Below are 26,129 nucleotides of genomic sequence, written 5' to 3' on the forward strand. Positions count from 1 at the left end.
GGAGGGTGGGGGGCAGATGCCTGGGCCCTGCCTCCCACTTCCAGCAGCCTTCACTCTGGGCCGTGCCCAATCTATGCTCCCATTCAAAACCTGAGTCATCCTGGTTGAAGAAAGAAATCTTTATTAATAATCTTAATAATAATAATCCTCATACTAATACTGTTCAGTCGGCTGATCACACCTTTGAAGCACACAGAATGGGCGGGCGCCAGCCTGCGCTCTGGGGCCGGGGGCCACCAGGGAGGTGACAGCACGGCGAATGGAAGGAGCTTTGTACAGCGGAGCGGGGTGGCGGGGATGGGGCTATGTACAACGGGAATAGAAAAGGAGGATCTCATGGCTGGAGCCTCAGGAGCGTATGCTGAATATAAAGTGAAGTTTCATGAGATGACAGAGCCATGTTGGGAGACCTGCTGGATCCATCTGGCTCAGCCAGCTGCCTGCTGTCCCAACAGCCTCGCAAACAGCTCCATGACCCACCCTGACGCTGCCAGGCTGCTGGGGGGAAGTGCCTCTCTGGCCTTTGGCACAACTGGACTGTGCCAGCTGTGGCATGGGGCAGGCTGTGGGTGAGTAGTTGAAAGAAGCTGGCAAGGGCCTGGATGCTTCTGGTGTCCTGGCTAGCAGCGCACCCAGCCTTAGAGCCCAGCTGCCCCCACCTGTCTCTGGTTCAGAGCTGGGCTATGCCAGGCAGGGACCTCCTGGCCAGAGCCAGCACTGTCCTCCCCTCACTGCCCAACCGTGCCCACTGCTTCCCATTCACTGCCCATAGTGACCCTCATGCCGCTGGGCCTCTCCGGCGCTGGGCCTCTCCGGCGCCTAGCCAGCTTGGGACTGGGGCTTGAGGCAGGCCTGGCTCTGAGCAGGGACCCTGCAGCCCCATTAAAGGTGTGTGTGCCCCAGGGATGGCTGGGGCGTGTGGTTGGCTCCCTGCCCCTCAGTGGTGATGGGGTGGCTGAGACAGCCACTGTGGGATCACATGGCCGCCTCTGGCTCCATGCTGGGGGGCAGGGGCTGAGATGATCCCTGGCATGCCGCGTTGTGGCCTAGAGATGCACCCAAGCAGCCCCTTCCCCACTCTGTCTGCCTTGGGTAGGTGTGCCTAGGAGAAGGAGCAGGAAACAGCTCCGGCTTGGCTTTAGCCCCATGGGCTTGTGGGAAGCCGGGAGCGCAGGGCCCCGGGGTGATGACAATGCAAGGGAGCTACAACCTCCGCTTAGCGAACATCCCTGTTAAACCCAGCAGTTCTTCCCCTGCAACACCCAGCAGCCCAGGCAAAGCTGCTGCTGCATCAACGATCCCACCTCTGCTCAGAGAGCCGAGGCCTCACACACTCAACACACTGATGGCCGGCAAGCACAAAAGCACTGGAGCTCTGAAAACAAAAAGCAAGAATCCTACCCCTGAGGCCAAGTCCCCCAAACCTGCAGGAGGGCGTGAGCTGCTGCGGGGCTGTGCCGCTGGCCCTGGCCTCCACAGCACAGGCGTGGGAGGGTGGAAAGGAAGACACGGTGCCCAGGCCCGGAGCCTTGGGCCTGCAGAGTCCTCGCTCGAGGCTGTCCCAGCACGCCGCACTGCTCTCTCCCTCCCTGCCCTAGGCTGGAAGCGCCAGCAGGCTGTGGAGCGGGAGGGGGACCCAAGTCTCCCAACATGGCTGCTGGCCGGGGCAGGGTGGGAGAGGGGCCGCTCTCTGCCCAGCTGGCCCGTGGCGCTGTCCGCTTGGTGTGTACTCTCCGTGACGCAGGCGGGGTGCAGCGCCTCCTGCTGGACTTGCTTGCTCAGTGCATGTGTGTGGACAGTATGGGACTCGGTTGGTTGGCTGCCTCTTTGCTTTGTTTTTTGTTGCTTTGTTTTTAATTTGTTTTGCCCTTCCTGGTCCCAGAAGGAAACAGCTGTGGTTTCACTACAACACAAACAGAAAGGTAGAACTTGTGCAGCCACCCGGGAGCTGAGCGCAGCGCCCAGGGTCAGCCCCACAGCAGGGCCACGGGGCGCAGCCAGGCAGGCGGGGCCGCTGGACTCCAGCCCCCCCCGACCCCATGGCCATTCTCAGCCCTGGGGCCCAGCTCAGCCACACAGTGTCCCATGTGCCCTGTGCGCATGGACTGCCAGTGCCGGGGCAGCTCAGCAAACACCAGGGGCAGGTGGGTGGGGCTGGCACAAAGTGGCTCCAGGACTGTGTAGTGGGTATCAGGGCTGCTGATACCTCCTGAGCCCACCGCTGCCGGGGTCGTCCATGGGGCTGGCGTTAGGCCCCTGCTCCAGAAAGGCCCAGGCAGACGGCCGAGCTCGCCCCCTGGCTGGGCCTGCACCCCAAGCAGCTCTTCTCTCATTAGGCGGCTTTTGTCCTTTACCCTAGCCTGGCCCACAGAGCAGTCTGGCTCTTGACTCCAGTCTCTCCCTCTCCCCCCGTAGTGACTGAAGGGGGTGGATGTGGCTGGGCCAGGGACGACAAGCTAACCCCAGCTGGCCTGTGGCACTAGGGCATCCCATGGCCTGAAACACAGGCTGCCCCCCCACCCAGCTGTGACGATGATGATGTGCAGCTCCCCAGAGCCAGGCGCACATGGGAGGTTCCAAGTCTCGGCCAAAGGCTGTGCAGAGGGATGCAGGTGTTATTCCCCAGTGTAGTCTTGGGGTGGGGCCATGCTCATTGCCCCCCAGTCTCAGCTATCCCTGCTAGTGCTAGCTACCCTGCACCCTCCACCTTGCCCACAGCTCCCGGCCCATTTTGCCAGACAGCCTGTTATCCTAAGGGACAAACCCTCCGCTCCTTTCCCTTGTGTGAGCAGTGCCCCGCCCAGGGGCCCTGGCTGTGGTCAGGCCCCTGCACAAGAAGAACAAGCCTGGCCTAGCAGGAGCAGGCTTGCCTGCCAGAGGGTGTGCTGGAGGGAGCTGGGGCAATGAAGAGGCCCAGAGAATGGAAGACTGTGCCAGGCCCAGGTGCGGCTCTGCGCAGGAAGGCAGCTCTCTTGGAATGCCATGGCTTTTGGACTTCACGTGTTCCTGGCAGCGGGGGCAGAGGAGGGGGCTCAGCCCGGGCTCTCTCCCATGGTTTGCTGCTGGTTGTATGTCTAGGGAGAGCAGGACCCCGCCCCAGCCCCGCAGCAGGGCAGTGGCCAGGCTGCTTGCTTTGCAACACAGTCAGTTCAGCCAGGGCAGGTCACAGACAGACACAGGTGGGTGAGCAAAGAGACATGAGACGCGGGATGAGAGCAGCTTGAGGTAAAGACCTATGGTTCTAGGTACGGGGCAGAGCCCTGGCCCCTGGCAGGGGCACCGTGTTCTTCCGGGAGGCTCTGCCTTTGCTTAGTTTGGTTTGTTTGGTTTCTAGTGAGCAGTCAGTGTTAGTGTGGTGAGGGGCTGGGTGTCTTGCTAGTAGGGAGTGAAGCGGCTGTACCCTCCTCGGTATAGACTAGCCTGCAACATCAAAGATGAAAGAAAAGCCAATCAGTATTCGAGAGAGGCAAGGCCCATTTTCTTCCCTTTTTTAATGACATCCCACGGGCCTGTCCCTGGAGGACAGGTGGGGCGGAGGCGCCAAGGGGTCCCAGGAGCGGCGCACGCTGCTCCCAGCACTGCCTGGGCTCTGGCTGTTCCCATCAGCTCCGTTTGGGACACTGCGCTCTTTGGGCGCCAGCATGCAGGGCTCCTTCTGGCTGGGGTGGGAAGGGCTGAGTGTGAGAGAGGCTGCAGCCTCCCGTACTCCTGGAGCAGGGCAGGCAGCCCCAGGGCTGCTGATACCTCCTGAGCCCACCGCTGCCGGGGTCGTCCATGGGGCTGGCGTTAGGCCCCTGCTCTAAGTGCTGCCTGGCTTCCCTCCCCTCTGCCCCACGGAGCGGGGGGACACGTCCTGCAGCCCTGTCAGGGCCCCTCCATTCTCCACCAAGCTCCCCGCCCAGGACTGCTGGCAGCGCTGCCCCGACTCTGCACAGTGCTGCTGCACGCCCGGCTCTCAGCCCGGGGGCCGCCTGAGTTTCACACTCCTGTCCAGCCAAGCCCCACGCCTTGGGTGTGCAGAGGGGCACTGGCAGGACCCGCCCTGACATGCTGCAGCTCAGGCCTTGGCCAGGGCATTAGGGAGGGTTAAAAAAAGGAAGAAAACGCCTGGTTGGCTTGGAGACCCTGCCCACAAACGGGACTTTTCATCTTTGATGCTGGTTGCAAAGCTAGCTAAACCGCCCCTGCACTGCGCTGTGTGGGACGGTGTATCGCGCCAGGGAGCCGCGGCGGGTGCCAGGCTGCACAGACACATGTGCGCACACGCTCCCTGGCAGGTCGGCTCTCTGCATGCTGGATGTGCGTGTGTGGTGGGCACCAGGGCAAGAGGGGGGCCACAGACCTCCAGCTTCACCCCCCCATACAGCCTAGGTAGAAAGGAGTTACTGATCTCTGTGCCAGTGTAAGGTGGGTTGGGGGCTCCCGCAGGCTGGGGGGGTGTGAATGGGTCTCTGTGTGTTGGGGGCTCCCTTGAGGGGGTGGGTGGGGGGACAGGCTGTGTGGGGTCAGACGGAGTCAAGTTTCTCCTGGGCTTTCCCACCAGTGAAATGCTCCCCTGCTGGTCCCCGACAGTCAGATCGTGGCAGGGACGTCCTGCTCCCCGGGCACATGCAAACTCATTCCAGTCAAGGCGTCCCACTGGGTGTGGTCCCCCCCCAGCTGCAGCCAGTGTCAGGGGAATGCAGGGGGCGGGGCAGCTCTTACCATGGTGCCGATGCTGTACGTGGCAGCAGGGCCGATGGTGTGGTGGTATGGGTCCGCAGCTGCATACACTCTGCCGTAGCTAGGAGCAAACACAGCGGGCATTAGAAACCTCCCACCCATACGGGTACCTCCCTGCTGAACCCCATGTGGAGGCCATGCCCAGGGGGGTGGGGGAGGCTGGCCCTCCTCTGGGCCATCTGAGGGGCCTATCCCATGGGGCCTAGGGATTTGGCTGTAGGAGTGCTGCATTTATCTGATGCTTCTGCCAGCAATGCAGGAGCAGGAAGCAGGTGCTCCACACTGCAGGGGGCGGCCTGTAGGCGTGATCAGAGGTCTGTCGGAGAGTCACTCCCTCGGCCCCTCGGTGTTTCACCAGCCCTCCCGTGGGGTGGCTGGTGCTGTACAGCATGGAGAGACACAGCTGGAGAATGCCTGGCAGCAGGCAGGGAAAAAAGGGGCTGTGCTCTAGTCCCTAGGCCAGCTCTGCTCGCTGTACACTCAGGGCACCTCGACCCCATTCCCCCCGCCCAGGGAAGGGACCAGCTGGAGCGCTGCCTCGGGGCCGTGATAGCCGTGATAGGGACATGCCCAGCTCCTGACTGAGGGGGCTGTGGGCATGGAGCAGGTTGGTGAGGGCCAGGAAAGTGGGTGACCAGGAGCCACTTTCTGGACGTGGAGGGGGCGCTGGCTGCAGTTCTGAGCATGTCCCTTCCTCGCCATCTGCCCTCTCTGGGAGCAGAGGTGACAAGAGTCCCAGGCTCTGTCCCCAGGCCTCTCTCTCCAGGGATGCATGAAAGCTGCTGACACAAGCCCAATGGGCTGGTGGGGAGCCAGGCCACAGGTGCCTCTGGCTGGGCAAGGGTGGCAGAGGAGCACCTTACCTGTCGCTGTATGCTGCCGCTGCTGGCGGCTGGGCGTATCTGTAGGCTGCGTAACCCCCCTGTGCCAGCAAGAAGAGACACGTCGTCAGGCAGGGAGTGGCAGTCCCAGAGGGCTCCAGGCAGGCCTGGTGGAGCAGCTCCCTTGGAAAGGAGCCCAACCTTCTAGCAGACCCCTGAGGAGGGAGCCTGGCTCCCCTCGGCTGTGCCCAGCAGCTGGTGAGTGGTAGGAGCTTTGGGACCCTGCTAGGAGCCAGGTGTCTGCACCATGAGGCAAATGCCAGGCTCATTAGCATTCCTAGGGGGCTTGCAAACATGTTAACCGGAAACAATTAAATGTCACTTCCCTGATCGCTTTAATGAGGTGTCACATGAGATAAATCCTTCAGCTGCCCACCTGAGCCAGGGCCAAGGGCTTTTAAATATGGAGGTTAAATGCTGGTGTGATGCACTGTGCTGACACTGTCCGAGAGCATAAATCCAGCGCAGCGCTTGCCTGGTGAGGGGTCCTTGCTCAGGGCCCAGCAGTCAGCACTGTGCCCCCTTCGCCTGCCCTGCACACTGCACCCTGTGCCTCTTTCAGCCCGTTCCCCAGCCCTGCTCCTTCCACAGCCCCTGCCCACTGCAGCCCCCACCCCTGCAGCACTTCTTCTGCAGCCCCTCTCTGCTCTGCTCCTAGAAGCCAGGCACCTCTTTTATCCCCCACATCTCTTCTCACTCCGGAAACCTTCTAATGGCTGGGAATTTAACTCTGGCAACACCAGCTTGTCTGGCATGTATTGTCTAGAGTAGCGAGATCACAGTTCTCAGATGGATCATGGCTCATGAGACAGTCTATAACATTCTGCACATTTTCTGTAAAGTTCCTCACTTTGCAGAATACGGGACAATAGAGAGAAAGGAAAACCACCATCAGAACCACAGCTTCATTCAGTGCCAAGCGGCGGGGAATGCCCAGCTGTGTACTCCCAGCTGCGACCAGCAGGGCACAGTGCAGGCCCCAGGGCCATCCCTACGTCTTCTCAGCCCCAACCCGCGTTGTGGCGGGATTCAATCCAATCCGCCTCTGCTTCCTTTGGCATCAGCAAGGAAACGTGAAACACAACATCCAGGAGGAGTGAGCAGCACTTACGTAAATTTCAGCGCCATAGAATCCATCCTGATAAACGACCCTGCAAACAGTCCAAAGAGACAGGCTGTGCGTCAAAGGGCAAGCCTGGAAGCTGCCAGTGCCATGGTGGGTGGGGAGTGGCCAGGCTATTTGAAGGTGGGTTTATTGTTTCGTTGTGGGCCAGACCCGTCTCCCCATCCTGGCTTGCAGTTGGGTGTCTGATGATGCTCTGGAGTTCCTGGGTGGCAGTCTGGTCCCAGCCATGCTGAGATTAGTCTGGGTTGCTCCAGGCTGGCCTGCGTGTACCTGCAATTAAACTGCGGCCACATCTGCCCGTGTGGATGCTCAGGTGCCAACAGGGCTGAAAGCAGGGAGAAGCTGGGGGAGGAGAGTGACACCTCACAAAAGCTGAGGAGGAACAAGTGCTCTTGAGGAAATGAGATTGCAGCCACTTCCTCTGGGGGCTGCTCTGTGCTGTCCCAGCTGAAAGTATGCAGGAGCCCATGACATCAGAGGGCTGGTACCCAACTACAGAGAGAGGGTATAAAGCCTGCATAGAACTTGGAGGGAGGAGACAAGAGTGTAGCGTAGGCACAGGAAGTCAGTCTGTGTGCACATGGCTGGAATGCTTGCCGCAGTTACAGCATGTCTGCACATAGCTCTCTTAATGTAGAGCCAGTTCAGTTTTAGAAACCTGGAGTCTGTGACGCTGGCAGGCCAGATGCCAGCTCTTGCCCAAGCTACAGGCATTAACGAAGAACTGACAACCTTGTTGCTGGAGACCAGACCAGGTCACCTGGATGTTAGCTTTGCTCAAAGTAGGTATTACTATTTTAAGAATGTATTTAGTGTTTAGACCCCAACTGATTTGGGCAAAGTGACCGGTCTCTTGGGATTGGAAGCAACCTGAATGTCGGGTGATTTGTGGTGTAGGTGACCATTTATCACTAAGTCCAGTTTATCTGGGTGGCAAGGTGGATTGGAGAATCTGAGGGGACTGTCTGTGATTACATGGTGAGACGGTTACAGTGATCCAGGAGCTCATGCTTGTTACTGGCTTGGTGAAATCTAGTGACAGAACACACCTCCAGCCTGGGGTGTCTGTCCTGAGGCCGGCACTTATGGCTGTGAGCCGCTCCAGACAGAGGGACAAAGTCCTCTCCTGTGATTACCCTGCACCTGGGGCATGAAACCGGGGGAGGGCTATTTCTAGGGATAAACCCTGTCTCCCCAGGAGACACCAAGAGATGGAAGGAGTCAAGGAACCTTCAAAGAGCTTGACTCTGAACAGTGCCACCTCTGCTGAGCCGTACCCCACATGCCGGGTCTGCTCTCCCACCCCAGGCTGCACATGTGGGGTGCAGAGATCTGAACACAGAGACCCCAGTTCCATGGAAGGGTATTGGGCCTCCCCAGCCGCGCAGGGACAACAGGCCTACAGCCTCCCAATTTTCAGCTGAGTTGCAGGAAGTGCTGGGAAAAGTAGCCCCTCTCCTTCAAGTCCATCTCCCAAGAAAGGGGGAAAGCTGCTGCCTGCCCCAGACCCCAGGGCCCCACTGGTTCGAGGAAGCCTGGCTCCCTGGGATACTCACGCGCCATAGGTGGGGATAGGTGGAGGTGGGGGTGCGGCGCGGAATGTGTTGTACACAGCACGGCCCCGGCCCCGTAGGTGCGCCCCTCGGTATGCCACGGCTGTCCCCGTGGCTGGGTAAGGGAACCCTGTTACTGAAGGCAAGAGAGAGAGACATGAGCATCCCAGAGCAGCTCTCCGGCTAGCGCCTGCCCATGGGCCATCCTGAGAGAGATGGAAGGGCCCCTCCTGCGCAGCACTCGCCCACCTCAGCAGCACTTCTTGCTCCGAAGTAGGGACTTGCTGCCTGCTGCCATGGGGCACTACCATTGGGAGAACCCACTGTCACCAAGCACAGAGCCCTGCTTACTGCCATGAGGCACGTGGGTACTCCCAGGGGGTTTATGAGCCCTGTCCACTGCCACAGGGTGTTACTCACTGTGACGTTGCACTTTATATGATTTTATAAAAATATGCTAATGAGTGTGAATATAATGTAACTGGAATATGCTTCATGCAAAAGGTCTCTTGTAAGGTATCATTACAAAGCTTATAATCTACTGAGTGTGGTCATCCTATTTGTATAAATGTATCACTCTTGTATCTGAAACTAGAAATATGAAATATAACTCTGAGGTCCTATTGTAATTATGCAAAGTGTGGGCTATTAATGGTGGTTTGGAATCTTAATGGCTCCCATTAACCAGGACAATTACCTGTATATGGCTCTGTTTACTTGTAAGTCTTTCTGTATACCTGTAGGCTGGCAAGTGGTTAATGAAGTCTTACAGTGACATGTGATTGTGTCACCTGAACTGGAATCCATCTTTAACCTGGTACTTTTCCATTGAGAAGGACGGGGTGGGAATCCAGAGGGACAAAGGATTCTAGCCTTATGCAAAAGATATATAAGGGGGTGGAACAGAACAAAGGGGGGGGGCATCATGACAAATCCCCTAGCTACCACCTGAGCTGGAACAAGGGCTGCACCAGGGGAAAGGATTGTGCCCAGATTAGGAAGGCATCCAGTCTGTGAAATAAACTTATTGAAACATCTCTGAGGGTGAGATTTTATCTGTATTCAGTTTTATTACTGTACTAGACTTAGACTTGCATGTTTTATTTTATTTTGCTTGGTAAAATTCACTTTGTTCTGTCTGTTATTACTTGGAACCACTTAAATCCTACTTTCTGTATTTAATAAAATCACTTTTTACTTATTAATTAACCCAGAGTATGTATTAATTTCGGGGGGGGGGGGCAAACAGCTGTGCATACCTCTCTATCAGTGTTATAGAGGGCGAACAATTTATGTGTTTACCCTGTATAAGCTTTACACAGGGTAAAATGGATTTATTTGGGTTTAGACCCCATTGGGAGTTGAGCATCTGAGTGTTAAAGACAGGAACACTTCTTAAGTTGCTTTCAGTTAAGTCTGCCGCTTTGGGGTACGTGGTTCAGACCCTGGGTCTGTGTTGGAGCAGACTGGCGTGTCTGGCTCAGCAAGACAGGGTGCTGGAGTCCAAAGCTGGCAGGGAAAGCAGGGGCAGAGATAGTCTTGGCACATGAGTTGGCAGCCCCAAGGGGGTTTCTGTGATCCAACCCATCGCACTCACCACCACAAGGCACATGGACATTGGCATGGAAACCTACCTACCTATCACCATGGGGCACATGGGCACTGCCCAGCATCAGGGCTGGGGCCTGGCTTCAGCATTATTGATGGCTGGCGCTAACTGCGGTTGTAACCCGCCACCTGAGAGGCTGGCATGAGAGCAGGCCCAAGGGCAATCAGAGTCACGCGGGCTCCTTCTGTGGCAAGTGGGACATGAAGCAGCCCTTCTGCCAAAGGGACTGACCTGATCCAGACTTTACCTGCATAGAATTCAGGACTGTAGACAGCTCCCACCACCGGGTTCAGCTTCCAGCCTGCCACACAAACAGCGAGCCAGTGAGACCCCCCGCAGCGGGAATCCAGAGAGCAACAAGCCGAGATTTCAGATTTCTCCGCCGTCCCTGCCACAGCACCCCCACCCTCCTCCATGGGCCATGGGGAGACAGCCTGCAGGAGGCCTGTGGGACCGGCTGCCTCCGAGCCCACCCCAGGGAGGCCCAGCTGCTGGCAAACACTCTCCATGTTTCCCAGTGCAAACTGCGGCCATGGCAGGGGACCCCTACTGCAAGGGGGGGAGCTGGACATAATGTAGCAAATGTCTCAGGAAAGCAGGGAGAGGAGTCGCTGAGCCTTTTACCCCTAGAGGCCAGGGTCCCACTCCGCTCCTACCATGGAGCGCAGTGCTTGCCCCAGATGCTCAGTGCAGCCCTTTACCCTGGGACTAACACCCTCCTTCCTGGGGTCCTCTGGGCAGAGATGCTGACGGGACTGGGGGCTGGCCTGAGCCAGAGGAGCTGGGACTTGTGGGCCTGGCTCTTGCTTGTTGCTGGGAATTCCAGAGGGGCCATCTGACCCACACAGCCTCAGGCCCTAGGAGCAGGAAGAATAAAAGCCCCAAACCCCACACCATGCTCCCAATGCTTGTGCTCCCAGGCCCCAAGGGAAGCTCCCCGCAGCTGCTCACACTGCCAAGCCCACCCTTGCTGCCCCACATCCTCCAGCCCTTACCATTGATGTAGGGATTTGCAGCCTTTTTGTTCGTCATGACTCGGGCTGTGGCGTTATTCACCTGCAGAAGAGAGGGCACAGGACAGATCGCTGTCTGCACCCAGAGACGCTGCAGCCCCAGGGGCCTGCTCCGCTGCATTTATGTGGAGTTCTTCCAGCCTGGGGCTGGGGGCAATGTCAGTGACATGATCACCAGGCCAGGCAGTGTCGGGGGACACTGCCACACTGCCTGGTACCCCAGGGATCTGCACACAGCTCTACTCTGCCCTGCAATTCTGACTCCCCCGGGCTCCCGCTGCACCATGATCTGGACCCACAGCTCCTGCACCTGCTGGTCCAGCCCAGGGCTCCCATCCTGCAGACCCCCTGCTACTCCAGCCCTGGCTCCCCAACCCCAGCTCTGCTGGTGATCCTCAGTCCTGACCTGCAGCCCCTGGGGTAACCAATACCTGGTCCTGAGGCCTCGAGAGCTTACACTGCAGATAGCAGCCAGCTCCCTTCGGACCCACATCCAGAGCCGAGCCCCAGCTTGCAGAAGCTGAGTTTGACAAGGTGCTGTGTGCTGAGCAGGCTGCCTTGGCACTTCCTTGGCCTGCTACAAGCTCATTTCAGCCTTGGGGGCTGTACAGGGGCCTCGGGCACGAGGCAGTGGGAGGAGAGGCCTGTGCTAGGCTCACTGCCTGGCCAGTGCGAGCGGCAAAGCCTGGAAGGATTGCTGAACTGCACGTGTGGAGAGGAGGAAGCCTCCTGTTTTACACCACTCAGAGGGGCCTTGGGAAGGGACAGGTCTGCACTGGAGTGGGGCAGGGGACAATCTTGGTGCCCATGAATGGGAGGGTCCAACAGTCCTTGTCAGAGCCAGGCAACATGCAGTAGCAGACTGTGCACATTGACCACCCAGCTGTCGGTGCCCCTCAGTCCCGACCCGCAGATCCCCAGTTACACCAGTCCTGGACCCCCCAGCTGTCGGTGCCCCTCAGTCCCGACCCGCAGATCCCCAGTTACACCAGTCCTGCCCCCCCGAGCTGTCGGTGCCCCTCAGTCCCAACCCGCAGATCCCCAGTTACAGCAGTCCTGCCCCCCCGAGCTGTCGGTGCCCCTCAGTCCCAACCCGCAGATCCCCAGTTACACCAGTCCTGGGTCCCCCAACTGTCAGTGCCCCTCAGTCCCGACCTGCAGATCCCCAGTTACACCAGTCCTGGGTCCCCCCAGCTCTGCTGATGCTGTTCTGTTCAGCATCTGTTCAGCTCCCACTCTGCCATTTTTGTAGTGTTGACTCCTCACTGCTGACCTGTGGCATCTTTTGCTATCTCAGACCTACCCCCTGCTTCCCCAGCGTTGCCCGTGTCCCTCTGTCCTGTCCTGCAGACCCCAGAGCTAATGCAGCTGACTGGCTGCTCTTTGGTGCTGACCAACAATCCCTGGGAGGGGAGCATGAAAGGGACCCTCACGCTCAGTTCACTGGTGAACTTCAGTCAAGTTGGAGCTGTGCTCCCCAGAGCTGAGGCTTGGCATGCTGGCCTTCAGTGCTCCCTCCAACTCCCCCCAGAACTCCCTGGGGTCCAGCCCTCACCTGCCCTCCTGCTCCTGTGCCATTTGCTTCAGGCGGTAAGCTCTCCTCCTAGCCCCAGCGCAATGCACCACTGGCCAAGGACATGCGCTGCACTCAGCAAACATTCCACCATCAGCACCACAAGGAGGAGAACATGCATGATGGGGACTCTGCTCTGGGCCAGACTCTGGCATGGCCAGGGGCCAGGTGGCAAGGACCTGGGCCAGTTAATGCTGGGTGGAGCAGGCACTGAGAGGGAAGGAAGCCAGCAAAGCCCACTCCCCTGCTGAACCGCTCCACGGTCCCTGGACAGGGCCTGGATTTCCCTCTGTGCCAGATGCCAGGATCCCTCCCGCCAGCTGGCTCAAAGGAACAGGACAGGTGAAAGCAGGGGTGAACGCACAAGGCATGCGACATGACTGGGACCCCCGCAGTCCCCGGGAAGGGCGTGTGCAAGGCAAGCAGCCTGGGGGCAGGGGAGGCCCAGGCACCCGCGTGGGCGACACACAGCAGGCAATGGCAGTCACACTTATCTGAGCACCTCAATTTTCCGTCCCTCTACGATTGTGCCATTCAGCTTCTCTCGTGCCCGGTCGGCATCTGTGCTAGTTTCAAAAGTTACAAACCCAAAACCCTGTGAGCAGAGGAGAAACGGGGAGGGAGAGGGAGAGAGCGAGAGCGAGAGAGAAGGGGAATGGGGACAGAGAGAGCAGGTGAATCAGGAGAGCTGGCACAGGAGGCTCAGGCAGTGTGTTCAGGGCCAGATCCTGCGTGGAGAGAGCGAGAGGGATCCTGTCCGGGGCCACCCCCAAGTCACCCCAGTAAATGGGGAGAGGGGAACAGAGAAGCAGTGAAGATCCAAAAGAAACATCCACACACACAGGGACATGGGCTGCCCTGTACTAGTGTGGGACGGAGGGACCGAGCTGCCCACCCCCTCAGTGTGGGGCGGAGGGACCGAGCCAGCCCCCTCAGTGTGGGACGGAGAGACCGAGCCACCCCCCTCAGTGTGGGACGGAGGGACTGAACTGCCCACCCCATGCTATCCCTTCCATGGGACAGAAGGACCAAGCCGTGGTTCCCCTCCTGCCTGGCATGGGACAGAGAGACCAAGCTGTTCCCCCCCGTGTTTTCCCTATTACAGGATAAAGGGACCGAGCCATCGTGTCCTGCCGGCACGGGGCAGAGGGACCAAGCCACCCCCCAGTGAAATCCCTTCTGCTCAGATGAGGGTGAACAGTGGCTGCTCCCCTCTGGAAAGGGGCTGGCATTAGGCCAGTGCCCTTTGTCCCCATGGCTGTGGTCTGAGCTGCGGCCAGTTGGGAGGCACCTGAGTGCAGGTGAGAGGCAGGGGACTGGAGTGTGGGGCAGGCCCCTGGCCGCAGAGAGGGAGGGAGCGGGAGAGAGAAGCAGCAGCACACAGACAGCTGGGCAGGACAGGAGTGAGTCAGGAAGAGCAGGGAAGACGAGCCCCTGAGTCCCTCCCTGAGTGGAGCCTTCGCCAGGAGAAACGCACATGTCACAGGTCAGCCTGGCCTGCTCCCGGGGCTGCTGTAATGACGCCGGCCTCGGGCAGCACCCACCTTGGAGCCCCGCTCATTGAAAATAATCTCCACGTCGAGGATCTTCCCGAATTGCTGCAATCAGAGAGAGCAGAGGGGTGAGAATAGTGCCCGGGCTCTGCAGAGGGGCCTGCCTCATCCCCGACCCCCAGGCACACGGGGAGCAGGCCTGCTGCAAATCTCCCGCTGGCGGAGCAGGCAAGGGGCCCACCCTGCACAGCGCTACCCATGTTCACACAGGCTGAGCTGAGCCCCAAGCGATGGGACTGCCAACTTAATGCTCTGCTGTGCAGCCCTTCAAGGAGAGCCCTGGGGGCGCAGCTAACCTGCCAGGCCAGAGCTCCAGAGCCCTGGGGGCCCAGCTAACCTGCCGGGCCGGAGCTCCAGAGCCCTGGGGGCCCCAGCTAACCTGCTGGGTCAGAGCTCCAGAGCCCTGAGGGTCCCAGCTAACCTGCCGGGTCGGAGCTCCAGAGCCCTGGGGTCCCCAGTTAACCTGCCAGGCCAGGCCAGGAATGAGAGGCTCCCAGTCAGTCTGCCCGGAGGTAGCAGCCTGGGATATGCCCTGGGGAAAGGGGGAGAGCCTGGCATGCGAACAAGAGACAAGATAAGGTGAGCACTTGGACACTGTTAGGATCCATTAGTTCTATGTTTGCAATGTCAAGTCCCCTGCCCTGCCTCTTCCTGGGCCCACCGGGGACGACGGGGCTGGTGCACACACTGGCCATACACACCCCGAACATTTGCCGCAGGTCTGGATCCCGGAATCGGAAGGGGATGTTGGAGACGTGTAACCTCTTGGGCTGCTGCTTGTCTGAGTTCTCTGAGGAATGGAGCTGTTGGCTCTCTGTCTGTGCGGCTTCATCTGTCTGCTGGAAAAAAGGACCCCAAAACCATCAGCCCACTGCAGCACTCGTGCTGGGAAGGGGACATGCCGCCAAGGGCCACTGCCCCCGAGGAGCTCCATGCAGCATCACTAACCCCCTACCTGGCATTATGGTCTGAGCCAGACCCTTCCTGCTGCAGTATCTGATCCCCAGACAGGGCGTGCGAGGGAGAGGGGGTGGAGACCTCTCGTGAAAGGTGCAGGGCGAAGCTGTGCCTGACCCCAGGGAGAAGAGCTGGCCTGGCGCTGCAGAGAGGCCTGCCAGAGGGTCAGCCCAAACAGTGTGTGGCCCCCTCCCACAGCCCCCGGGCTCCATCTCCTTTTGCACTTTGGCAGCACATGTCTAGCTTGTCACCAACACAGCCCCACTAGACTGAATTAAGTGAGGGTGTGCAAGCTGGTGCATGTGTATGTGCAAGAGAGTTATGTGAGAGGGTGAGAGTGCAAGTGTGAGTGCATGCAAGGTGAATGGGGATGAGTGTGCATATGTGCAGTGTGGATAAGTGTGCATGCATGTGTGCAGAATGCAGATGAGTGTGCGAGTGTGCAGCATAAGTTTAAAGGAGTGTGTGCAATGTGTGTGTGGATGAGTGTGCATGCGTGCAGCGTGAGTGTGTGGACAAGTGTGTGTGTACACAACGTGCATGTGGACGAGCATTTGCATATGCAGCGTGCACGTGCAGTGTGCACATGGACATGTGTGTGCGCGTGCAGTGCGTGTGGACGAGCGTGCATGCAGCGTGCACGTGTGTGCGTGTGTGCAGCAGGAGCATGGATGAGTGTGCATGCCTGTGCAGTCAGAGTGTGGATGTGCGTGTGTGCGTGCAGTGCGTGTGGACGAGTGTGCGTGCAGCGTGCACGTGGACGAGTGTGCGTGTGTGCAGCAGGAGCATGGATGAGCGTGCATGCCTGTGCAGTCAGAGTGTGGACGTGCGTGTGTGCGTGCAGTGCGTGTGGATGAGTGTGCGTGCAGCGTGCACGTGGACGAGTGTGCGTGTGTGCAGCAGGAGCATGGATGAGCGTGCATGCCTGTGCAGTCAGAGTGTGGACGTGCGTGCGTGCGTGCAGCGTGCACATGGACATGCGTGTGTGCGTGCAGTGCGTGTGGATGAGTGTGCGTGAAGTGCGTGTGGACGAGTGTGCATGTAGCGTGCACGTGGACGAGTGTGCGTGTGTGCAGCAGGAGCATGGATGAGCGTGCATGCCTGTGCAGTCAGAGTGTGGACGTGCGTGTGTGCGTGCAGTGCGTGTGGATGAGTGTGCGTGCAGCGTGCACATGGACGAGTGTGCGTGTGTGCAGCAGGAGCATGGATGAGCGTGCATGCCTGTGCAGTCAGAGTGTGGACGTGCGTGCGTGCGTGCAGCGTGCACATGGACATGCGTGTGTGCGTGCAGTGTGTGTGGATGAGTGTGCGTGCAGCGCGCACGTGGACGAGTGTGCGTGTGTGCAGCAGGAACATGGATGAGCGTGCATGCCTGTGCAGTCAGAGTGTGGACATGCGTGTGTGCGTGCAGTGCGTGTGGATGAGTGTGCGTGCAGCGTGCACGTGGACATGCGTGTGTGCATGCAGTGCGTGTGGATGAGCGTGCATGCCTGTGCAGCCAGAGTGTGGACGTGCGTGTGGAGGCAAGGCCAGGGAGCGGGCCCAGCTGTGCTGTGTGGTGCGGGCTGGCACTCGCTGACGGGGGCTGGCGGGGAAGTGAGAGCTCAGCACTTTCCGCTTGGAGCTGCATTACAACCACCTAATGGGAGCTATCTGATTGGACAGTAGCCAAGCAGGTAGATTACAAGTGATTAGAAATGACAGGGGAGCCCGTAAACTGGGAGAGGAACTGGCAACTGCGAACTGCCGCTGCCCGTGCTGTGGGCACAGCAGCCCCCAGGGGTGCTGGAGCTGCAGGCTCAGCCTATGGCTCTCCCTTTGTAGCCACAGGTTGCTCAGCTCTGGGGCAGAGGCCTAGACTTGGGACTGAGAGCCTAGGCTAACGCTGGGAACGGGGGGGCAGGGGCTGCGTGACCCACCTGCCTCCTGGTGGGCAAGGCTGTTCTTCCAGCCTGGGACCTTACTGACAACTCTACCAGGCCCCTCAGTCCTGACCCACAGCCCCCTGCTGCCAGGCAGGTGACTCCAGGATTCCCCAGGTCACTGTTTCATACACACATTCTCAGAGCACTTGCTACCATCTCGCCCCCTTCCCCACGCTGGCATATTGCCCTGCCTCCCAAGAGACACCGACGGCACTGGCCCCAAGCGCCAGCCTGTGGCCAAAGGACCCTGAATCCCTTCGTGGCTCATCACTGCTCCTCTCACCTGAAAAGCCCCGCTGCCCACCCGGGGCTCCATGGGGGCTCTTACCGATACCGTCTGCGTCCCTGCTATGGACTGTGTGCCGGCGTCGGTGCCTGGCTGCTCAGCGTGGCTCTGTGCTGGTGTGTAGAGGGTCATGGCGTGCTCCGGTACCGTGCTCTGCCCCGAGTAATCCTGCGTGGGGTGAGGGTGCGGGTGCGGGGGTGCGTACTCTGCAGGGATTCCATTCTGGGGAGGCGGAGGATACTGGGCTGGGGGGTAGGGCTGAGCCATCGCTTCAGGAGGAGCCGTGGCGTCCTGATTACCCTGCAGAGACAGAAGAAGGCTGCTGACTGTCCAGCCCCATGCAGAGCCTGAGAAGTCCTCAGAGCAAGCAAGTGGGGCCCCCACAGGTAGTGAGGCCAGGAGACCCCAAGGGTTGGAGGCCATACCGTCCACAGGCCAAAGCAGGGCAGTCCTGGGGGGGACCCCACTGGAGACAGGTGTTTGCAGGGGTTTGTAACTCTATTGACAGGACCCTAGGAATGGGCAGAGAGGCTCAGACCTGTATGCACGCATGTCCAGTCCCTTGGGGTAAGCTCCCCACAGGGAAATGGCTGGCGCATGCCCTGCAGCAGGAGGGCTCATGGCCTGTTGTCCTCTCACAGGGAACCCTGGCTGTAGAAATGTCTTGAGTGGAACAGCCAGATGGATGGCTGCCAACTATTGCCAGGACAGATGCAGCCTGAACCAGTCCGTGAGCCTCAGGCCTGATGGACAGGGACCAGCCAACACACCGCCCTCCCAGGTTCCACCGGCCACGCACTTTGGGCCACACCAAACCACATCCAAACACACCAGGGAAGATACAGCTACTTGATGCACAAGTGGAAACTCAAAGACTCCCCTTCATGTGACTGTGGTGAGAACAGCCAAGCCACTGAACACAGCAGAACCAGGGCTGGCTCTAGGTTTTTTGCCGCCCCAAGCAAAAAAATCCCTCCCCCCACCTTTTTTTTGCCTTTTACACGTTTGCACTTTGCAATGTTTTTTTGTTTTGCTTTGGTTTTTTTTTTAACTGTTTACAATTTTAAAAAAATGAAAACAGAATTTGTAGTTAGTGAAATAAAACAATTTCCTACTAGTGTACTCATTTAATTTTAGCAAAATCACAATTACAAACAATTTGGGTTCAACTATGCACTGTAATAACCTTAGTGTCTTCTGGTGCACCCAGTTTCTCATAAATTAAAAGTATTTATATGAATTGGATGTTTCTAGGTTTATACTTCCGTCCTTTTAATAATTCAGTGACATCTACGTTTTTCGCAATGGTCCTTTCAACTGAAATTAATCCAAGTCCTGACAGACGATTTTGAGACATAGTGGACTCAAATAATTTTTTAGTAATTTCAGTTTTGAGACACTGCGCTCACCAGAAGCCACTGTTTAAAGAATGTGTAATGCCATAGCAGTGTTTGGAGTGAGGTGCTTGGGGCTGTACATCCCGCCCGTGGGCCCCCAGCCCCACCCCAGCAGAGGGGACAGTAACTGACAGAGTGGCTGGGGGGCGGGTCAGCTGCAGGGAGGGGGCAGACCAGGGGCACCCACCCAGCACCGAGCCGCCCGGGGCAGCGGGTCCCTTATCGGCCAAGGGTCTTGCCCCGATCCCGGGCTCCCCTCCACTTGACTCCAGCTCCTCCACCACTTGTGACACTTGCGGCAGGGATGGGCAGGAAGGGAGAAGCCGCATCGCCCCGCTCCCATGGTGGCGGGGGGCCAGGGCAACCGCCCCCGGGCCAGGACCCCCACACTGAGCCCACCGCCCCACCCCACGCAGGGGCTCCCTGGTTGTCTGAGCGGGGCCGGGGGAAAAAAAAGGATGGCTGGAAGGCCGCCCCTGGAAACATGCCACCCCAAGCCCGTGCTTGCTGTGCTGGTGCCTAGAGCGGATTCAGAGGTGAACTGGACAATATCCACAGTGTCACAGAAGAGGCCTTGAAATGGCTTGTGGACCTACTGCTGCATCTATAGAGCATTGCTCTGCAGAGCTCTGGTCTGTGTCTCCTTTGCTCCATCAGCCCTCAGGCCCCTGCTTTCCGAGCCAGCAGTGGGGCAGCACTGGGAACTGGACTCAGACTCACCAGGGGCCACTGAATAGGGGGCGAGTGGTGACCTACGAGCTTTGGTGCAACTCTGAATCTGGCAAGGTCAGCAGCCCCTGCTCCTACTGCGCAGGGATCCTCAGAGAAGGAAGTCTGGACATTCCGGAAAGAGAAACTAGAGCAGGCTTCAACTTGGAGAACAGCAAGGGAGAAAGCCCAGCCGCTCTGGCATCATTGTTCCCAAGAGGATTGCAGAGCATCATTATCCATGATTAGCAAACACACTGCCAGGTAAGTCAGACCCACGGGGGTGGGGAGAAAAGGGTGGAAAAGAGGAGAGGAGAGCCAGTGCAATGGAGTGGAGCAGGGAGGGGAGGAAAGGGGAAAGAGGCCTAGGCAGAGGTGTGAAATGTCAAATGGCATCTATCACCGAGTTCCCGGGCAATGCTCCTGAGCTGCTCCCTACAAAGTCAGTCAGGACTCTGGGGAAGTCTCCTCTCTGGAAGCAGCCTGTCGGCCGGACACACAGCTCACCCGGCTTCCACCTTCCTGGGTCTGACCTTGGAGCATTCAGCATCCTCTGCCCCTCCGTGCGTTTCCCACAGCAAGTCCGCCCAGGCAGGGTCCTGGGGAAGCCAGAGGGTCCTGCCCCCCAACTCCGCAGTCAGACGGGACTCTCAGCCAGCCAGTAAAACAGAAGGTTTATTAGATGACAGGAACATGGTCTAACACAGAGCTTGTAGGTGCAGAGAACATGACCCCTCAGCCGGGTCCATTTTGGGGGGCGGTGAGCCAGACAACCATGTCTGCACTTCACTCCATGTCCCCAGCTAGCCCCAAACTGAAAACTCTCTCCAGCCCCTCCTCCTCTGGGCTTTGTCCCTTTCCCTGGACGGGAGGTCACCTGATTCCTTTGTTCTCCAACCCTTTAGCTCTCACCTTCCAGGGGGGATGGGCCCAGGCCATCAGTTGCCAGGAAACAGGGTGTTGGCCATTCTCTGTGTCCAGACCCCTGCACACCCCTGCCCTCTAGGGCTCTGCAATGATCATACACCCTTATCCCACCCCCTAGATACTTAAGAACTGCATAGGGGAAACTGAGGCACCCCCCAATATTCAGAGAAAACATTAAGAACAGTCCCACTTCGTCACAGCATCTTAGCACGCAAGGCAGATATCAAAGAACTGAATAACCCCTTTGCTTTAACTTACCCAATTTACCCGCTTTCCTGGGGCAGGCAGGGGAAATTCCCCCTGTCCTGTGGGGTCAGGGCTGAAAGCCAGAGACGGGGCCAAGCCTAGCCCTGAAACACTCAGTCACTGACCATGAGGGGATGTGAGGCTGGAGAAGGGCGTGGGAGAAGGCGTGCTGAGAGCGATAGGCAGGGGGCACCAGGCTGACCCCAGGGAGAGCGAATAGGAGGACCCAGTGCTAAGTGCCAGCCCTGGGGGTGCGCTTCCCTTGCTGCTCTTGGAGGGTGGGTGTGTCTGTCATTGGGGAATCCTCTACCTGGGGTGGAGTCCTCCCAGGGCAGGGGGCTCTGCTGAAGCAGCCCTCCCTGCACCCAGGGCCAGCTGGGGCCCTCCTGTGCAGGCTGCACTGGGGCAGGGCTCCACAGCTCTCCCTGCCTGGGCTCGTCCTGGGCCCTAGGATAGGGTGGGGGTCCTGTGGTGCCTGCCTAGCTGTAACGTATCTGGAAACATAAATAAATGCAGCAGTGTGACGAAGCGGGACTGTTCTTAATGTTTCCTCTGAATAGTGTGGGGGTGTCTCAGTTTCCCCTAGGCAGTTCTGAAGTATCTAGGGGGTGGGGTAAGGGTGTATGATCATTGCAGAGCCCTAGAGAGCAGGTGTGTGCAGGGGTCTGGACACAGAGAATGGCTGAGAGTCACGTCTGACTGCGGAGTTGGGGGGCAGGACCCACTGGCTTCCCCAGGACCCCGCCTGGGTGGACTCGCTGTGGGAAGCGCAGGGAGGGGCAGAGGAGGCTGAATGCTCCGAGGTCAGACCCAGGAAGGTGGAAGTTATGTGAGCTTCTTGCCCTGAAGACAGGCTGCTCCCAGAGAGGAGACTCCCCCAGAGTCCTGCCTGGCTTCGTGGGGAGCAGTTCCAGAGCATCGCCCGGGGACTCCGTGACAAGCAGTCACTGAGTCTGTGCCCTGTCCGGGGATGGGTGTGTGCACCTACACTCTATTATCCAAAGGAGGAGCAGCGCAGTGGCAGAGCAGGGGCTGTAATGCTGGCGGGGGGGCTGGGGACAAAGGAGCACACTCCTAGGAAGGTTTCAGAGTAGCAGCCGTGTTAGTCTGTATTCGCAAAAAGAAAAGGAGGACTTGTGGCACCTTAGAGACTAACACATTTATTTGAGCGTAAGCCACAGCTCACTTCATCGGATGCTTATCATCAGTCCCTGTTGGAGTGGAAAGATCCCTTCGCAGCAGATGCTGCGCTGTGCTCCTCACTCAGGGCTGCCCAGGTGAGGGGTGCTCCCCAGACCCCAACCCATGCTTGGGGGCTGTAAGTTAACACACCTGCCTCTCCAGCCCTTCTGTCCCAGCTCCCAGCCATGGGACCCAGCAGGTTCCTTGTAGAGTGGGACCTGGGATGGGAAGGGGAGGTCTGGACTCCAGGCCACTCTTACTATGGATTCCTGGTCAACACGACTACTCGACCAGCGGTGATAGTGCGCCCAGAACCCAAGGCCCACCTTCACCTAGGGGCTCTCAGTCATGGTCCAACACCCGCCCCCCTGCTCCCTCCCCCGCCCCGTGTCAGTAACCCCATGCTGACAGACAAACAGCTGCAAACCCTTTAGCCAGCATGCAGGAGCCAGCTTTGACACCCCCTCTGGATAGGGTCTCTCCTGTTGTGTGCGTGGCTTGGACTGCGGAGACAAGCTCCTTCATTGCGGGTGTGAACAATTTATGATGCAGACAAGATGTTGGGGGGGGGTGATGGTGGGTGGGTGGGCAGGGGAAACTCTAGCTTCGGCCGTCCCCATTACTGGGACCTTGCACTGGCAACTGAATTGTTAATGGAGGAAGTTGAGACCTATAACCCAGGGCATTGTGGGTAATTATATACAAATCCAGTCTGACTAAAGATCTGCAAGTCATTCAAAGGCTTACGGGCTTCTTCTTCCGCTGACTCAGCCACTTGCAGCTTCCTAGGGATGCAGCAGCCAGACGCTCGCCAGAGTGATCTGAGCTTCAGGCTGGCAGCACCAATGCACCTTGGAACCAGCCAGCAACAGCCCTAACACCAAGCTCCAGGCTACACTGTGACCCTCCAGTGCATCTCCATAGGTGTCATTGGCAAAGACTGGCACTGTGGTGCTGCTGTACACAGGGTACATGCCAGGCTGGGGGAGAGATGGATCTGTGCAAGGGTAGGCTATTACCGGTGGGCCTGGGACAAAGTGCCACCACCGGACATGGCAGATTCTGCTCGCCATTTCAGAGAAGTGGGCTCCCGAAGCAGGAGGCAGAGCAGGAAGTGGAGGGAGGCACTGCAGACACTTTGCTCTAAGGACACCCTGCCCTGGAGGGCTGGGACTAGCCTGTGGAGTCTTTCAGCTTGGGGTTAGGCAGCCAGTTACCACACTCAGCTGATGCCAGATCCTCCCACAAGCCTGTCTCGGCCAGCACGGACCACATTTGGGATCTAGTCAGATTCCAAATACCAACTAGCGTGTCCGTCAAAAGAAGCAACAGCCATGTACTTAGTTAGGACTGAAAGTCCAGACCTGGCCCTCACTTGTGCCCCTACACAGCTGGTCAGCAGGGAGGCCAGTGAGTTAAGTGCACTGCTGAATACCCTTCCAACACAAGGAGCTAGCCAAGAGCTGCATAGTTTTCAGGACACAACCAACATAATCACAAAGTCCTTTGCCATCACCAGATTCAAGAGTAAATCAGATCCCAGCAGGGTTTCCTCACCTTCCTCCTGAGTCCCATGCAGAGAAAATTGCCATAGTCCAAGCCCAGGGCTTCTAGGTCACTGCTCCAAACCACCCTTTTGCAGATGGAAATGGGATGCCCCTGACTGGGGCAGGGCTCTGTCTCACTGGGAAGTCTGTCCTGCCCTATCAGCTAGGAGCCTTGTACCAAGTGAGGAAGAGCTTTGAACAGTGTCTGAAGGAACAACACCACTACCAGGGAGGGAGCAGGGCTCTTAGGAGGGGCACTGGTGCCTCTGGCACAGTCCCATGGGCCCCAACAATGCAGCCCAGGCCAGCAGCACAGTGCACGGCCCTGGGGGTGAAGCAGACTCCAGAGCCTGCCCCCAGCTGGGGACGCAGCAGATTCTGTGAGCTCCAGTGCTCGGGAACACTGCCAAGCGTTTGAGACAGCTGGCAGGGGCCAGTGAAAAGAAAAAGCAGTCTCTGGCTTCCAGAGCGGAGCGGGGCTCATGCTAACGTGGACCCGTGGCCCTGTCTGACAGTGCCTGGATCCCGCATCACCATCTCAGACACAGCAGAACAAATCCAGCACCACTCTGCAATAAGCCCCATCCCCCAGTAACCAGACACATTACCACAACCAGCAGCTGGGGCAGAACCCAGTGCCGTGAGCTGCTAAACCCACCAATGAGGCGGTGTAGGCCTGGCCAGATTGCCGGGCAGGTGCCCCAAAGATATCGACTCGAGCAGCTTTCAGTCACCTTCCTCGTGGGACAAGCAACACACACATCACAGCCTCCGCACACAAGAAGGGGAGCAGGCTCAGCAAACCCTACAGCCCTGCTGACCCCTGTCGTGCCTTGGGCCTTTGAGGATGGAGCCCAGGCAGCCGGCCCCTTCCTACCTTGTTTACCAGCTCCTTGCAGTGGCTGGACCAGCCAGAGGCCCCATGCCCCGGCTCAGCAGCAGTTCTGTGGCCTGCTTTCCTTTCCCCATCCCAGCATCGCTCCCCAGCATGCATCACCTGCGGGGCCAAGCCATCGGTCAGGCTGCTCCTCACCACAGCTCCCATGAAAGGGCACCTCAGCCCACAATAGCTGGGAGGGTCTGCCAGACACATGGCCAGGCTTGGCTCTCCCAGGGCTTTCAAGGAGGTAGACTCACTCAGCCCAGAGCGCCCTGTTCAGCGGGGATGATCCCGCCGGCGTAGCTCAGAGCGGGGTCTGGGCCATGGCAGTGCTACACGCAAAGGCCCTAAGGTGAGGAACCTTCCGGTCCCTGAAGGGCACTGGGGAGCATGCCGAATTCTCTGCCAGGGACATGGCAAGGGCAGGGCAAGCTGAGGGACGAGGGGCAGAGGGCGAGCTGGGATGCACGGACCAGGAGGAAGTACAGGAGCGTCCAGAGCACAGGTTGGGGAGCGGCCCCACCTCAGCAGGTCCCCACAGCTGGCGCCCAGCCAGCTCGTCCACTGACAGCCGCATTCATATCGGTTATTAATTAGGGCTGTCGCAGTGCTTGTCATCCCAGTATTATTTCATTCAGGGCCCATTAGGTTCCCCTGTTTTGCTGCTTGCTGTCTCTGGTGCTGCAGCGGCACTGATCTATGGCTCACGCTGCGATCCCTCCACCAGGCGCTGCCCATCCATCCCCAGGCACCTGCCAGGGAGAAGGATGGGGAGCCACTCACCTGCTCAGCGAGCTCTGAGCAGAGGAAGGGGCTCCCTCGCTCAAGGACAGGAACACAGGGGCCTGCAGGAAGAGGGAGGCTGGGGGATCCCAGAGGGGAGAGACTTGCAGGAGGATGGGTGGGGGGACCCAGGTGGGAGGGGAGGGCGCCCCAGGGGGAAGGGGAGGGACTCACAGGGGATGGGTGGGGGGTCCCAGGTGGGAGGGGTGGACTCACAGGGGATGGGTGGGGGGGTCCCAGAAGGGAAGGGAGACAGATAACAGTTTAGCTGAGCAATGCCCATTCACATCACTGGGAACCTGGCCGCTGCTCTGCTCCCCATGGGCTGCACTAAATGTTTCCCTCGACACATGCTGCTTTGCACAGGCCGTGCTCCAGGAAAGGCCCCGACCCACAGGAACCCCAGAGCTGTCCCCCTGCTTCATCCATGCCTCCCATCCAGAGCACTGCAGCCCCCTCCCACTCCCCAGCACCCTCAGTGTCTCCTCCAGACCCCCCAAAGCACTACACTTAGATCACCTTCCTGAGCTGGCGCTCTGAGCAAGACACCCCTCTCTGCCTGTGCTGCCATGGACACCCTGTATCTACTTCCCCCAGGGCACAGAGCTGGTTCATATGGCCCTAGCTCTTCTCTCCTCTGCCTGCTGCCTGGAAGAACCCAACAGGCTGCTTGTGGCCAGGGCATGGGACTGGGAGCTCAGGCCATTAGCACTGGATTAGTCAACGGTCCATATGCAGTGCCCTGGGTGTTAGAGCAGGGCTGGCCCTTCTCAGCCCCTCGCACCGAGCAGCGATAGCGGTGCCCTGGTCTGCATGCTGCATATGGGCACTCTCTGTGCCAGCCGCTCGCACCGATAGCGGTGCCCTGGTCTGCATGTTGCATATGGGCACTCTCTGTGCCAGCCGCTCGCACCGATAGCGGTGCCCTGGTCTGCATGCTGCATATGGGCACTCTCTGTGCCAGCCGCTCGCACCGATAGCGGTGCCCTGGTCTGCATGCTGCATATGGGCACTCTCTGTGCCAGCCCCTCGCACCGATAGCGGTGCCCTGGTCTGCATGCTGCATATGGGCACTCTCTGTGCCAGCCGCTCGCACCGATAGCGGTGCCCTGGTCTGCATGCTGCATATGGGCACTCTCTGTGCCAGCCGCTCGCACCGATAGCGGTGCCCTGGTCTGCATGCTGCATATGGGCACTCTCTGTGCCAGCCGCTCGCACCGATAGCGGTGCCCTGGTCTGCATGCTGCATATGGGCACTCTC

General features: G+C 58.8%; 1 protein-coding gene across 15 annotated transcripts in view; it reads right to left on the bottom strand.

Moving 5' to 3' along the window:
- Nucleotides 1-104: 104 nt before the first annotated feature.
- Nucleotides 105-26,129, bottom strand: part of RBFOX3 (RNA binding fox-1 homolog 3) — a 352,510-nt gene continuing 326,485 nt past the window's right edge. For 9 of the 15 annotated variants that reach the window (XM_073311003.2, XM_073311011.2, XM_073311008.2 and 6 more), the window contains 11 exons: nt 17,196-17,498; nt 14,732-14,869; nt 14,022-14,075; nt 12,980-13,072; nt 10,887-10,947; nt 10,139-10,192; nt 8,286-8,418; nt 6,715-6,754; nt 5,586-5,644; nt 4,705-4,783; nt 105-3,420 (listed from right to left, as the gene is read on the bottom strand). In XM_073311003.2, the coding sequence (XP_073167104.1) occupies nt 3,376-3,420; nt 4,705-4,783; nt 5,586-5,644; nt 6,715-6,754; nt 8,286-8,418; nt 10,139-10,192; nt 10,887-10,947; nt 12,980-13,072; nt 14,022-14,075; nt 14,732-14,869; nt 17,196-17,498 (1,059 nt within the window). In that variant the 3' untranslated portion in view covers nt 105-3,375. Of the gene's footprint in view, nt 3,421-4,704; nt 4,784-5,585; nt 5,645-6,714; nt 6,755-8,285; nt 8,419-10,138; nt 10,193-10,886; nt 10,948-12,979; nt 13,073-14,021; nt 14,076-14,731; nt 14,870-17,195; nt 17,499-26,129 lie in introns of those variants that run through there. The other 6 variants (XM_073311001.1, XM_073311000.1, XM_073310998.1 and 3 more) reach the window with 6 other exon arrangements.

Source organism: Lepidochelys kempii, chromosome 14 (genome assembly GCF_965140285.1).
Source record: "Lepidochelys kempii isolate rLepKem1 chromosome 14, rLepKem1.hap1, whole genome shotgun sequence".
Taxonomy (NCBI): Eukaryota; Metazoa; Chordata; order Testudines; family Cheloniidae; genus Lepidochelys; species Lepidochelys kempii.